General features: G+C 38.7%; 1 protein-coding gene across 2 annotated transcripts in view; it reads right to left on the reverse strand.

The window, feature by feature from the left end:
• Positions 1 to 15534, reverse strand: part of MYOM2 (myomesin 2) — a 76542-nt gene that overhangs the window by 45790 nt on the left and 15218 nt on the right. For both annotated transcript variants that reach the window (XM_015623198.1, XM_019006183.1), the window contains exons 7-12: positions 9431 to 9519; positions 9300 to 9350; positions 8857 to 9021; positions 4396 to 4557; positions 2419 to 2560; positions 623 to 822 (exon numbers count right to left, since the gene is read on the reverse strand). In XM_015623198.1, coding sequence (XP_015478684.1) covers positions 623 to 822; positions 2419 to 2560; positions 4396 to 4557; positions 8857 to 9021; positions 9300 to 9350; positions 9431 to 9519 — 809 coding nt within the window. The remainder of the gene's footprint in view (positions 1 to 622; positions 823 to 2418; positions 2561 to 4395; positions 4558 to 8856; positions 9022 to 9299; positions 9351 to 9430; positions 9520 to 15534) is intronic.

Consider the following 15534-nt stretch of genomic DNA (forward strand, 5'->3'; position numbering starts at 1 on the left):
ATCTGTTCAAAAGCCTGGATACCTCTTTTTCTACAATGTTGTTATTAAACCTTTCCCCAGATAGACTCACCTTGAAGTCATATATTGCTTTATTCACTTTCATAGGAAAACAGGGTATGATAAGACAGTACTATTCAAAGATGTGTTAAAAGGCAAGAGTCATGGTCACACATTTGATTTTGAGGCAGATTAGTAATCAATTGTATCATGAACTGTACTTTTGTTATAGAAATTAGTCATAAAACATACACACATACATAGAACATGAGTAAAGGAAACTGCATATTCAGCTCAGATTTCACAGGCAACACTGGGGCAGTGCTTTAAGGTATTCATAATTACTTTAATTCCCCTCTGACTAAAAGGAGGACACGAAACAAAAGGTGTGCAAGTACATGATATACAGAATCTGCACAGGGGTTTAGGACAAGGCTAAATCAACGCAACTACTCCCCAGGGCAAGCCAGCTTACTCTATTCATGGAGAAGCTCTCCTAATGCTGCTTTGCAGTCTGTAGTGAGATACTCAATCAAAGGAATAAATAAACTCCACTCCTTAGGTTAGCTGGGCGAACAGAATCTTCAATATTTTATTGAAAACAAAGAAGCCTTGAATAACCTACTTTGTGTTCTCTCCAGGTCAAGGGGATCAAGTGCTGCAACTGGTTCCGAGGCTCGAGAAGGCCGGCTAATGCCAGCAGTGTTCACTGCTCTCACACGGAATATGTAAGACCGTCCCTCTTGAAGACCAGTCACAGGATACTTGCAGACTTTTACAGGAGCATCATTGCACTGCACCCAGTTTTCCAAACCTACTTCACATCTTGGAATATCAGAAGACAGCATTTGTCAATATCATCTCACAATAAATATGCCCCATGCTACCCATGCTAAGTCAGAATCACAGAAGCCACCTTTGCTAGGCTGAGGAGTTAAACCATACATCTTATTAATGAAAGTCACACACTTTACACACTCTTCTCTGTTCAGAGATCCAATTCCCACTGTTTCCTATGTTTTTCATAATGTAAAGGTCATTTTTCTTCCATGGTTCTTGGCCTTTTCAAATCTCTCTGCTTCCCTTCTTTTTGGTTCTCTTCTTTGCCATGTAAAGAATAAATTATTCACTTTCATTTTTAATATTCATCTCCACAGAACATGATGAATTTGCAAGATTCACCTAATCATTTTCATTTCTTCCTTTTCATATTTCCAAGTAAACTTCTTTGTGCCTTTCCCCTCCCAAAATGGCTGAGCCACAGAGTATAGAAGTAATCAAGAAGTGATGTCCCCATATGTACTGTTTTGTGTGTACATGCATAGTTTGTGTCTTACTACTATAAACTTTTGTGTAGAAGATTCTTCTGCCCTGACTGTACCAGAAAAAAATTGTGGCACGATCAAGGGCTCCTTGGCACTGCAGTGATACAAGCGACACACACTGACGCACATCTGACTGGATTATACACAATATAGGTGAAATACTCCTGTGATCTATGCCCTGCATAAATTGGATATAGATGGTAGAGTCCCCAGGTCTCAAGTTAATTTCCTCATACTGACTGCCATTCATAAACCACTGTTTTTCTAGTTATTCCCAGACAGTTGTCATTGAATTAGACCAAATGACAGGGTAGCAAATAGCAATGAGCTGCAAATGTTGCTTTTAAGTGCAGAGCAGTACACATTATGAAATCATTTCAGTAAGGCTTTGCTGACTGACAGTTTCAGACACTAAGGATCAGACAACCTGTGCTGGCTACAAGGAGCAAGAATTCACTTCAGTGGAAGAGCAAAACAGTGCTTGCAGGATCCCCTGCTCACCAGCTGCCTGCACTGAGCTGGAACTCCAGCAAAGTGCAAAGCTGGCTGAAGGACAGAGGCCTGCCAGTCTGATTTAAACTGCCACCTCCGTGGAGTCCAGGCCTTGAGCTCCTGATGTACTACATTTAAGAAAGAAATAAAAAGATAATGTAATAACTCCTAGGTTTCAGCTTTTGCAGTATAGAGATTAAAGAGACTAAATCTCATTCAAGATGCCCATGGATCTAGCTTTTATAAATTAAATACTGTCAGAGCTCATTCTCTGATGTGCCCACATCCATACTATTGAACATTTTAAGTGTATGATAAAATGTGTCTGCCTGCAAATATTACTTGGAATGGCCTCCAGCCCCTGCTAATTCCCAGACTGTGCCCAGAATTTCCTGTGAAAGTACTAAATCATCTGGGCCAAAAGTTTGCCAGGGAACAATCTAGTAATTTAACACAGTGTGTAAGTGAGTTGCAGTGCCAAGTGTCTGAAAAAATATATCCAAGGAACACACACATTGAAAGGATATAATGATATTTTTTTCCTCTTCAGTATATACATATTTCTGGAGATTAAAAAAATAAATAAATGTTAATGTGTACATACTTGTCAACAAAATATCCAATAACAGGGCTCTCACTGGTAGTATTTGGTGGTTTCCAGGTAACAATAACATAGTCTCTGTTAGCATCGTGGCATTTAACATCCATTGGTGCCCCTGGTGCTCCTGCGATCAATGCATCGGCATCTGGACCACAAACAAAAATAAATTGTTTTTTCCCCCAACTCCTCCGATATACATCAAAAAGTCAAAGGGAAGACTTCTAGTTCATTATGCTACTTGTTTATGTGAATGGAAGCCCAAACATTTCATGGCATACTAATTCACTGCAATAATGGTTCAGGACCATAATGTCTACATTTGTATACAGACAAAATGTTCAAGGATATTTTTGAGAACAGGAGAGCTTTTTAGGAACCAAACACCTATTATCTTTCAGGAAAATTAAAAGCCTAACCTACCCATGTGTTTTTGATTCTCCGTCACACTGAAAGCTGTGTCTCAGTGTGTTACCAATCAGACCGAGGTACTCAGTGAAAAACATGTAGATCAGGAAAACAAATCTCTTAAACAACAAAAAATTTGCAGACTCCTGGAACATTTATAATGCTATGTTTCATTTATAGTCTTGTATACCACCTTTAAGATACTCATTTGTGGCTTCATTTTGAAAGATATTGACTAATCTGGACCCACAATTCCTAAAAAAATCTTGTAACAGGTAAAGTTCTCTCCCTTCAAAGGAGTTGTAAAGTAGTTTGTGATCAGTAACAGATCACAGCCTCCATGAAGAAAGGCAAGAGAATGGCCAACAGACAACAGTAGAGACTCCAGAGCACATAGACATAGGGTCCTGGGCATGCAAAGGGATCAAATGTAATATAAAATAGACAAGAGAGATACCTGAAATTTACCCATCACTACAACAAAAACTTGTAGGAAAGTTTTTATATATTAACGGGCATTTTTCACCTGAATAATGTCTTTCTTGGAATGTAACCTTGACATAAATAACTTTAGCAAATTATTTCTCATGAGAACAGGGTGCCAGAGTGACTTGTTCAAGACACAGCAAAGCTGATGAAGCCCTTGCACTAGTTCTGTGAGGAAGCTGGATTTCAAATCCCTGAAAAGACATTCACTCCCTCTACCCCACACAAACTGTCTGGTTGACACTCCCCATAAGGCACATATGCTCCAATATGTTTTCAAGAAGAACAAGGTTTAAAATTAATACAGCTACAGTGGCCTCAGTGGGGCTGTTCCAGTTTGACCACATCAAGGATGTTGTCCAATGTGTTTAAGAGAGTGAAAGAACTTCTCAACCAGAAATATTTTTATCTTTCAATGAAAAAAATATAAAACTGAATACTAAGTCCTGCTTGCAGGTACAGGCAGAATCTCATTTTTACTTCGATGAGAGCTGTGCTTGGAAATGTGATGAAAAGCTCTGACCTTTATTCTATTTTAATACATTTACCTCCTTTTATCTATATCTCTTGTGAAAACTCTGTTTCTTCAGTCAGCTAGTTTCTTACTTTGCTTCTTTTCTCTGGTTAATGATATTACTGTGACAGGTATAGTAGTAGGAATATTTATTTTGTTTTCTCCTGCATGTATCCCTAAGACCAGGTACAAGATTCAAGAATGCCCAACAAGGCTCATTCCCAGTTTCCAATCTCTAAAGCCAAAACCATCACAGTGAGAACCAATTATATGCAAAGATGTTTATTTCCTATCAGAAAAGGAGATGAGAAAGAAAGAAACAAGTTGTTTCTTCCCAAGCACGGTTTCTCTGGTTCTTCAGGAAACAAAATGTCCTCAAGAGCATGCTCCTCTGAAGCTCCCCATTCAGGTAAGGTGACTGGTTTTTTAGTACAGACTACTATGTACAAATCAAAGGACTATGAAATTCCACAGACTATGAATTTCGTACTTCAGTTATTACATGGGACTTTTTCATAAAACTAAATTTTATAATGTTTTTTAATTTCTCCTGAAGAACCAGATTAAAAGCTTACCTCTTACAAACAGGTATGCACTGCATTCACTGATTCCACCTCTTGAAACCATGCGCAGGGTGTATAAACCTTCATCATCTTTGTTCAGATGACTGAAGGAAAGAGCTGCCTGGCCTTCTCCAAAATACAGCTTTGTCCACTTGGAGTCCTTTATCAGCACATCTGGAAGAGAAGACCCATCAGACACATTACAGTGCTGCTAGAATAACCTGCATCTAGTGCACTTCTCTGCTAACCTGGGACACAAACTAATATTTATGCCAGTTATAATCAGAATGACAGTGCTTTGATGCTATGAAAACTCTACAGAGTCTAAGTTGCATTTCTCTAAAATTATTTGATCAATGAATTTTAGAGAACATGAGGTCTAGTACTATGATATGCAGTGCTAACAACAAAATTCCTATCACTATAATTTTTAATACATTGAGAGACAAAATGTTACCCACATTTAGAAATATTGACATGAAAATCTGCCATACCCTATAATGAATGCAGGGTGGCATCTTGTATCATATTTAATAAACTTTGCTTCCTTTGTTCAGGTCAAATGTCAGTTTACTCAATTTTTTCTTCCAAATTTTAAAAAATAGGTTTCAGTTTAGTCTGAAAAATGCTATAAATATACAACAAACTTAAATGTTCAAGGCATGCCTGTTGAGGTGAGAGGTGGTGACCCATGATTAAAGCACATTAATCTGATTGCCTAGTGAAACCAGAGCAAAAGAATGAACAGGATATTTTATGCTAGGCAAGGGACTTTCTCATATCATCCTTTTAAATAGCTGATTGGATTATTTTTGATTTTTAACTCCCTAAGGCAAATCACATACAAATTTATTGTAATCAGTGCAGCAGAACCCTATATAAAAGATCTGAATACCTATGAATGTTTATTATTTTATTTCTTAGATATATTTTGGAGCTGGTACTCAAACATTTGCAAAGAAATCAGTGCTCTCACATACCAGCTGAGTTGCATAAGAAGGTATAAAACATGACACACATTCAGATAATAGAGTATGAGGAAGACACAGGCTTCTAAATCTTACAGCAGTTAATTCCATAACCAGCTAAGCATGTAGTAGTTTTATGAGAAGCAAACAAACTAAATTTAATCACATTCCTTCCCAAGAGATCCTTAGTCATGAGCTCCTTACCTAGAAAACCTCAGTGTCCCCTTTCTGTCATGCCCATCACAATGGTACTTTGTGTAGAGAGACATGACATACTTTAAATTAAATCAGAAAACATCTTTACCTAGAAACTTTAGCCAGTACATGAGCCCTGTGGAAAATCCTAAGCAAAAAAAGCGTTGATTAACCAGCATCTCTGAAAATCTGGTCACGTATTTAGACTGCAAGCTTTATTGGATTCATAGCCACCAGAGTTTGAATATATAGAAATTATAGGCAAGCCTGTAATGCTACTAAGGCCAGAATTGCCCATTTCCATTCTTTATGTGTACCCAACAGCAGAAGTTGAGGAGGCAGTTGTGTTTAGTAAGAGCAGAAAACCTTCTCTCCCCCAACACAAGGCCAAAGATCCACCAGAAATCATCAGAAGCCCACTTTTTTTAATGCAGTTTGGATGAGTGACTTTGTAGCAAGACAATTAGAATAAAGTTTTGAGGCATCAAACATATTTAAAAGTTCTAATAGAATAAGTATTTATAAACCTGCCACCACAATAATATTACAATTACAAGTTCTCACTATTCACAGTCTATTCACGTGTTGTGCTCTGTTATTTCTCCCAGAATTTACTTTTAGAAGACTAACCCTTAGAGGCAGTGTGTCTCAAGCTTCACATGCTGTTTTTAATATGTAAGATAATTTTCCTAATACATTACTCTAATTAAAATACATACAAAGAGTGGGGAACTGCTATATACTGAAACTTCATCATGTATTTGTTGTTCTGCTGAAATTTCAGCTAGATTCTTCACTCCATGATTTTTCCTTCTGAATTCAATTATTTTATTCTAGATTATCGCATAATTGGTTGCAGAATACTGGTACATATAGCTTTATAGTGTTTATATTATATTAGAGATCAATAACAGAAACTTCCTGCTATCAGCTGAAGTCACGTCACAGATCAATCATAGATATAGTTTAGATATACATTCCTGAGGTATTCTTTTAATTTTGTTCCTTCAGTATCTTGAAGGGTTCTTAAACTATCCTAAATTGTTCTAAGTGGGCCATGAATAATAGACATCATATTCATGTTCATGAAATCCCAAATCAGCTCAGAGGATTTGATTGAGCTGACTTATATGCCCCTAGGAGTCTACTAGATACCCTGAGTAAGGCTCACTAGTGCGAAGCTTATTTATGCAAGACAAACACATACTTCTCCTGTGTATAATTATTAGAAGTAAATCATACATATCCTTCTCAGGGCTTTAGTTGCTATTATTTGATTAACACAAACTGAAAAATTTTAGAAAGAGTAAAATCTTAATGCAAGTGTGGAATTAAATATTATCTCTCTAAAGAACCAGAATGTCTAAAGCACATGACATATGACAAATTTTTAACTTCTCATTGCTTATATTTATGCATTGGCTCCAACTCTCAAGGGACTCAACACAGGGAACTGTAGCATATAACAAAGGTTCATAGTGCATGAATTCCTGCTGCATTTGGGAACAAGTTCTGCCAGCTAATGTACCTGTACATCTCTTGGAAATATTGTGATCTGTGTACTTGTAATGAGGACAAATCTAAGCTTGTTTGTAACATCCTATTTCACTTAACAGAAGTAGAATAATGGGATGAGCACCTATCTGACTCCCTAGCAAAAACATATTGGCTTAAAACAAACCAACCTTTCCTCTCAGGTATTCACAAGTAAGGACTTACTAAGTTAAACAAGTGGGGAAACAAAGAGATATTGTTACATATGAGGAAGGAATTGTCATTTTGAAGGCACAAAGAGAAAGGGTCATGAACTTTTTTCTATAGTGCAAGAAAAATTCATGTTCAATGAAAAGTGGAACAATACTGCGCAGTCCTTGAAAATTAGAAATTCTTCCTAGCTGCAGCCTCAAACTTAGAATTTGGGAGATTTGGCATCTTGAGAAAGTGTGCCCAGTAGGCGACAAAGTAAAGGTACCCTTGAAAATTATGGTTCATCTGAGAATGAATTGAGCAATCATTTTTAGTTACTAAATATTCTGAAGTGAATAGCAAAATTCCTGTGGGGACAGAATCTGAATTCAAGTAACAGTCTTAGATTTTTGCTTATTCATGAGACAGGAAAAGCCATTTTTATTATCTCATATTTTTTTACTTTAGTGACATCTAATAGTTCATCACAAGGAACTATCCACAAAGATAGAAAAATAGGAATCAAAGATTAAGTAGTAGTTTGTTCCCTGAGGGATCAGATGTGAATTTATGTAAAACCATAATATACATTAAACAAAGGCATTGCACACAGTAACAAAATCATTCTTTTTCTGATTTTCTTATTCTTGAATTTTCTTGACTGCCTTATTAATCTTACTGTCATTTCTTAGTTTATTCATCACATTTTTTCCACTATGGAAATTTCTGCCAACTTTATTTGGGACCAGTCCAAACATCAGTCTAGGAAGTCCACCATCATCAGACATGGTCCCTTTGTGGAAAGGTCTAACCATTCAAAAATAACCAAGGCTTTCCTTGGTTAACCATCAGGTAGAATAATTACTTTAGAATCCTGCACAAATTGTGGTTGGTGAAAAGTGGTGTGCTAAATATCTACAACAGGTTTCTATCCATTACGTAACTAGTTTTGTGTTTCAAAACCCTTTTTTGCTGCAGTGAACAAACACTACTCATCCAGGCTTTTTATACCATCTACCCCAGTATATGGAAAGTTTAGTGATGTTATTTTGAGTATTTCATGGTGAAGACTGCTTCACCTGGCATAACAGGTTTTCACAGACGAAAGAGGAAAGGTAAGAAACCTACTAACATGGCACATAAACAGTAGAACAAACATATGTTTATCAGGCCTGGCTTCTGTAAGTATTGCCTAAGTATACATTCATGTGATTTTAATATAAAATTCACAATAAATGCTAGAGCAAGATTAAAGTGGAGACCCATACCTCAGTACTTCAAACTTTAATTTACTGCCCTGTGGGTACCCTTCAGCTCAGTGGTCACAGTATTCAACTGTGGGTCATTGTGAAACCTAAGAACTGGCTTTGTTATCTCTTCCAAGTAAATGTTCTCTTTTGCTATCACAATATGAGGTTATCTCCGGCTGCTATTAATGTGTGCTCAAGAAAACATTCACCAAGTCACTTAATTGAGAGTGCAGAATTATAAACTCTAACTAGAAATACTTATTTTTCTCTATTCCAGATTTAATTCTGAGAATATAATGCTCTAAACCTGACCTGTATCCTCAATATCTCCTCCAGCATTTTCCAGGTAGATTCTATTCAATGTAATAACTTACCATCTCTATACCACTCAGCACGAGGTCTTAGTCTTTTCAGCTCTGGAGTGATCAGCATAGAACACTTCAAGGTCAGTGTCTCCCCTTCTGTTGCAAAAGTGACTCCAAACTTCTCCAGAAACTGCACGTCAATATGGGTGAAGCAAACATCATATGACAGGGGCACTATGCATGAGAAAATGAAAGCATTATTGAGTACAAGTGAATTGTACTTGGCACAGATAAGTGTCTGATCTGAGCAGGAGATGGAGTTTTCTGTTATACTGTATGTTGACCTAGAAATTCAAGCAGAAAAGCAAGAGCATCTGGACAGCTCCTGCTATAACTCAACTATTAAAAAACAAAGTCAGAAGAAGCAAGTTGTATCCAGTTTTCTAATCTGTAAAACATTACTCTGACAAGAGGACATAAATTATCTAAGCAAATAGAATAAAAAGGCTTACAGTGGAAGGGCATTATCGCAGCTGGGTGAGGCTCTTCTTCCTCTCTGAACCCTACAAATAAACATACAAGAAACATTCAATGACATGAGGATTATATTTATTTATTGTTTTAAATATAAAGTAGGACTTACTTCGCACAATCACAGCACAGTTAGTTGATGCCTGACCGTGGACGTTTGTTGCAACTGCTGAATAGGTTGCAGAATCATCAAAGTCAGCTCTGAAAAGGGAGAGGAGAAAACCAGATGTCTCTTCATGAAAGTAAAAATTCTCTTAATGATTGATATTACAAGTCAAATGGTGTCAATCTTAAGGAAAGTGTATAAAGCTCTTTACTAGTAGGGAAAGTGTAGAAAGCTCTTTGCTTTCCACACAGTTCAAGACATCAATGAAAGACAATCAGAAAGCCGCTACTGTTTTTAACTGCAGTTTTATCAAGCTTGGTGCGAAGGCTGCATTAACTTGAGCAAACTGGAAACAACCTTTAGAGAATGATCAAAAGGAGACAGCTGGACAATGCCAGTCTGGCTATTCCCTTTCTGTGTGTAGCCTTCTTTAATTCATCTTGCCCTTCTGCCATATTCTGGGAAAGAGACATGGAAAAATAGTATATGCGATTCTTTCTAAAATTCTACCTTCTATGGCTATTCCCAGCTGGCAGACAGCAGTATTTCTTGCCTCTCTCATATCTCAGACCAGAAAACCGATTAAAAAATCAGGAACACTGATCAAAAATTTTTATGAGCATACATGGCTTGCTTTGTTTTTTTTTTTGGTGAGAAAAATGATTCATTATGAAAGGACAGTATAAAAAAATATAAAGCAAAAATATTTACTTGGTGCAAAACACTTATTGTGTTTTACTTCCTTCCTTGAAGTTCTATGAGTACGTATATGACCAGTTGTTAAGATATAGGTATAAATGCTGATGCTCCAGTTCTTTTCTTATTTAAAATGGAATCCATCAGGAATAATATTTAGTATTAAATTTGATGGAGGCCACTCAAAAATTTTCAATTATGAGATACAATATTGTGCATGCATTCATTTTGTTTCCTCTCAGAACAACAATTTGTGTCTTCTTGGCATCTGCCAAGTGATGAAATTCTGATTACACTTGTCCTCTAAGAGGTCATATATCCCAGAGGTGGGAGAAGGAATATGTAAGAGTGTTTTATGGTAATTGATAACAGGATGCCAAATTTGGAGTATGTAGCAGCTGTTACAGACACATCAGACATTTATTGTTGGCTTCGTACATATGTTCTGGACAGTGTCATATCATAAAAATGATACTACATGTACTGTGATGGCTAAAGCACGACTTGATATTTGATAGTTTCATCAAAGTTTGATTTATCTCTCTAAATTTACAGGTCTAACAGCTCCTCCTGGAGGCAATCCTTCAGCCACATATTTCACAAAACCAAGAAATCAGTTACAAAGTTTATCATACAATGAATTATCAAAGACATAAGGGTAAGTCTCAAGACTACACTACATAACCAAAAAGCCTGCAGTTGGGTAGGAAACCCTAGTACAGTCTGGAGAGTCACACTGAGACTGAAAAACAATTTAAAAGAATTTAATTCATAGAATTGCTAAGTTTGGAAAAGACCTCTAAGTTCATCAAGTCCAGCTATCAACCCATCACTTACCATCATGTTAAACCATTAAAACATGACTTCCTGACAGAGCTACATGATTTTTGAAATCTTCCAGGAATGGTGACTCAACCACTTCCCTGAACAGCCTGGTCCAATGATTAACAACCTTTTCAGTGAAGAAATTTTTCCTAATATCTAAACTAAATGTCCCCTGCTGTAGTTGAGGCTATTTCCTCTTGTCCTGTCACTTGTTACTTGTGAGAAGAGCCTGGCTCCACCTGGCTACAACCTCCTTTGAGTCAGTTGTAGGAACAACAAGGTCCCCCTGAGCCTCTTCTTCTCCAGGCTGAACACCCCCAGCTCCCTCAGCTGCTCCTCACAGGACTCGTGCCCCAGACCCTTCCCCAGCTCCGCTGCCCTTCCCTGGACTCGCTCCAGCCCCTCAGTGTCTTTCTCACAGTGAGGGGCCCAGAACTGGACACAGCACTCCAGGTGTGGCCTCAGCAGTGCCCAGTACAGGGGGACAATCCCTGCCCTGCTCCTGCTGGCCACACTGCTGCTGACACAGGCCAGGATGCCTTTGGCCTGCTTGGCCACCTGGGCGCACTCTGGCTCATGTTCAGCTGCTGTCACCAGCACCTTCAGCTCCTTTTCCACCAGGCAGTTTTCCAGACACTCTGTCCCTAGACTGTAGCCCTGCCTGTGGTTGTTTCCATCCAACGACAGGATTCATCACTTTGCCTTCTTGAACCTCACAGCTGGCCTCAGCCCATTGATCCAGACTGTCTAGATCCCTCTGCAGACTCTTCCTACCCTCCAGCAGATCAACACTCCCACCCAACCTGGTGATATCTGCAGACTGACTGACACTGCTCCCGCTCCCCTCATCCACGTCACTGACAACAATATCTAACAGTTCTTGCTCCAACATTGAGAACTGGAGATCACCACTTGTGACTAGCCACTAGCTGGATGTAATCTCATTCATCACCGTTTCCTGGGTTGGATGTTATTAAACAGTTTATTTTCATGAAGGATTTTAAAGAAATTATAATACCTGTTCCCAGAGCTATATAAAGCTTAACTGATCCTGGACTTGTTTGAGAGATGTCAAACTTGACAACACTTCTTTGCTATGAATTTTTAAAAGCAGAACATTACTTTTACTATCCCAGTTTCACACTATTTAACACTTGTGTAATAAAATGCCAAAAAGCTATATAAAACTGCAGTACAGGACAATTTCCTAAGGCATGTTATGCCTCTATACTGGAATGTACTTAATTCATGCATCTATCACAGTCTGGCACAGTATCTTACTATAACATAACAAGTTAACAGCAAATGAAGAGGCTCAAAAGTATCTTACAAAGGGCATTGCAGAATTAACTGTTTTGGAACTGTAAGGCATTTTTGTCACTCTGCTATAGCACTCATTTAAGAAACTATATGTAGAATATACAGTGAATAGTGTAAATATAGTACATAGTATATTCAATAACATATATTACACACTGGCAAATTAAATAGCATTCATCCCCAGAAACTGGATCTTGATTGCCCTAATGTCGATGTTTTAGAACAGCCCTTGCCAAGCGCTGGTGTGCTCCAGCTCACCAAAAGGATTCTCACACACAGCTCAGGAGATAGCAAGAGACCTTTTCCAGAAAGCAGTCTGGATGTCTGGCAGCCCTGTCTTGAAGGGTAAGAAAATTAGTATATCTCATGGCAGGAGGTCACTGTGGTAGAGCATGTGTTTAATTTGCTCTGTCAGGAAGAGCCAGGAGTGCACTTCCTAGGCACTGCTGGCAGGTACATGCCACAGCCCGCCCTTGCCCCCAGGTACCTGCCCTATAGAGGTTTCCAGCCCTTCAAGCCACAACCCAATCCACATCTTGCAAAAGACCTACAGAGGTGCACAGTGCCTTCACCTGCATGCCCAGGTTTCTCCTGGATCAGCTAGACCCTCCCAAAGGATGGTGCACACTAACACCTGGCAGGACATTGCTGGGAGAGCCACCCTGTGTATGCTGATCAGGCTGGATCCCTCCCTGGCCCAGACATAATTTAGACAGCACACAGCACCCAGCTCATAAATGAGTGATGAACATCACACCAGCACAGCTGCACTATGCCATTTCCTCATATAAACAGAGAATTACTTCAGGCTGCTTCACTTCTCTCAAATCCAACTTAACTGCCCTCTAACATTTTGTTGTTGCTAAAGAGTGTTAACAACAAAGATTAAAAAATCAGCATTGCTTGACTGAGGTTAACTCTGATTAAATCTCACTTTAAACCAGTCGTTATCTGCTCTCAATGTTGGCTTAATTTTTCAGCAGAACAACAGATAAAATAGTCAAATAGGAACCAATATCTGTAAGCATTACACAGGATTTAGGATCTAAAGAGAAATTTATTATTAAATAATAGGTGGCCTAAAAATAATACAGAAAACAGAGAAACATGTATTGTGAACTTATTTGGGGTCCCAAACTGTGCTAAACCACTCAAAGTGTTAGAAATTTAAAGGTGTAAGAACTGCAAAGTTGTCTCCCAAAAATGAAGAAGTAGAATGGCAGATTAACTTTTCAAATGGATATATATTTGTGCTCATCTCAATACCCTCCCCATAGTTTTGCTCTCCTAATAAACAGTAAAATACATTTTTGATGAGCATTTTCTATTTGTGATGGTGTCCAAGGTAGAGAAAACAGAATATGATCTTAAATGTCTCTAGAACAGACAGGAGATTCACAAAAGGGTCATATCTTTAGCCAAAGGGAGCTCAAAATCTGAAAGCAAATATTTGACAAAAATAGAGTTATAATTAATTTTCTCAGAGAGAACATGAGAAAGAAATAACTGACCAAATAGCTGACCACATTCTTACAGCATGCTTTGATTTTTTATGAAGAGAAATGAGGTTCTATGAGGTTCTAACTATTATTATGAACACACAACTCCACAGGCCAGACACTTCTTGTTAGTTAAGAGTTCATAACAACTCTACCCATTTTCTGTAGCTGACTGCCTTGAAAGCAATTTATGTCTTTTCTATGACCACTCATCTGACTCTCCAGAAGAGAAATAAACCAACTTAGACAGCCTAGTACTCACTGAAACACCTTTAAATCTTATATTGAAAATGTAGAGTTTTAGTGGCTAGGAGCTAGACAGCGCCTTTGTTTCATATCCACTCTGAAGAGAGTTGGACAGGATAGCAAGTTACATAAGGTTCTGACTTTTCTGCCAGACAATGCTCAGCTGGAGGATTATCCTGGAAATTATCTATTTCCTTGTATGCTAAAAGAGTCTTAGATTTCCTAAATTGCACTGTAAAGTGCACTGAGTCAAGACAAGTTAGAAACTACATTTGAAGTACCCAGGAGGCAAGGTGTGGTCTAACAGTTATTCTTGTTTTATGGTGGAGAATGTGTTTTTCAGCCTTTACAAAGGTCAGATAAAATATGCATAGAGTACATTGAGGTAGCATAAAATGTGAGTGCAGAACAGTATCTGTCCCAAGGTACTAATACTTTTTTGTGAAAATTAAATTGCTCTGAATCCACATGAGGTTCTGAAGTGCTAATACTTGTGCAGGGAATATTCCCCAGGCAGAAACATCTATTTAAGATGCATATATTCATCCAACTGCCTGGTGTATATTTAAACACAGGAGTTAAGAGTGAAATAGCATCTTTGCCTGAATTAGAACACATTTCAGTGCATGTAAAGAACATGAGGCAGTATGTAGTAAACTACAGAGTTAAAAATTACTCCTTTGGATCCAAATGACAAAATTTTCAGTGTTATGGCTTTGTGATATCAAAATCTGGAAATACTCTGCAGAATTGCCATCTCCTGATTCTCCAGTCAGAATGAATCTGACTGTCTCTTTTTGTTTGGTTGGATTTCATGCTTAAGGAAGAAGGATCTCTGTTATGTGGTGGTCACTTCCTCAATCCCACAGCTACTGCAGCTACAGGGGACAGTGACTGACAAGTCAGAAGGTCACATATTTGGGGGCTGTTGTTTGCCTTTCAGCAAGGAAAGGAGAGCAGTACACCATTTTTCTGGCTATACAGAAGCCAGGGAGCTGCAGTCTATCACCCACCCACCTTGCACAGCTCAAAGGCTCTGCGGGCTACGCCAGAGGATCGCCTTTGTCTCAACACCTCTGCTCTGCTCTGCTTCCACCTCCAGCCGAGGAAGGGCACGCCTCGCTCTCTGCCTCTCCAGATTAAATCATCTCAAACCTTTTGTGCCTAATCAAACTGAAATAGCACTCGACTGACCGCACAGGGTCATTTGTTAAACGAGAAAGCTAGAAGAGAGGGTTCATTCAATTTTTAAGCTTTTCCTTTTGAAGCGGGCTGAGGATGGAGCGGCAGACGAGGGGCCGCTGGCTCAGGTGTTACACTGCACTCTGCTGGCTCTGCCGCACGCTTCTGCCCGTGCGGCTGCAAACCCCGCCGTGACACGCCCTGCTAGGCCGTGACTTCACTAAACAGGAAAGGGAGAGGCCCTAATAAAAGGCAAAATGCTGTCAAACCCTGAGCCCTATGAATCTGTGCGGCCACACCACACTGACAGCGCTCTGGGAAGTGGAATGTCCTTCCCCGCTC

The sequence above is a fragment of the Parus major genome, chromosome 3 (assembly GCF_001522545.3).
Source record: "Parus major isolate Abel chromosome 3, Parus_major1.1, whole genome shotgun sequence".
Classification (NCBI taxonomy): Eukaryota; Metazoa; Chordata; class Aves; order Passeriformes; family Paridae; genus Parus; species Parus major.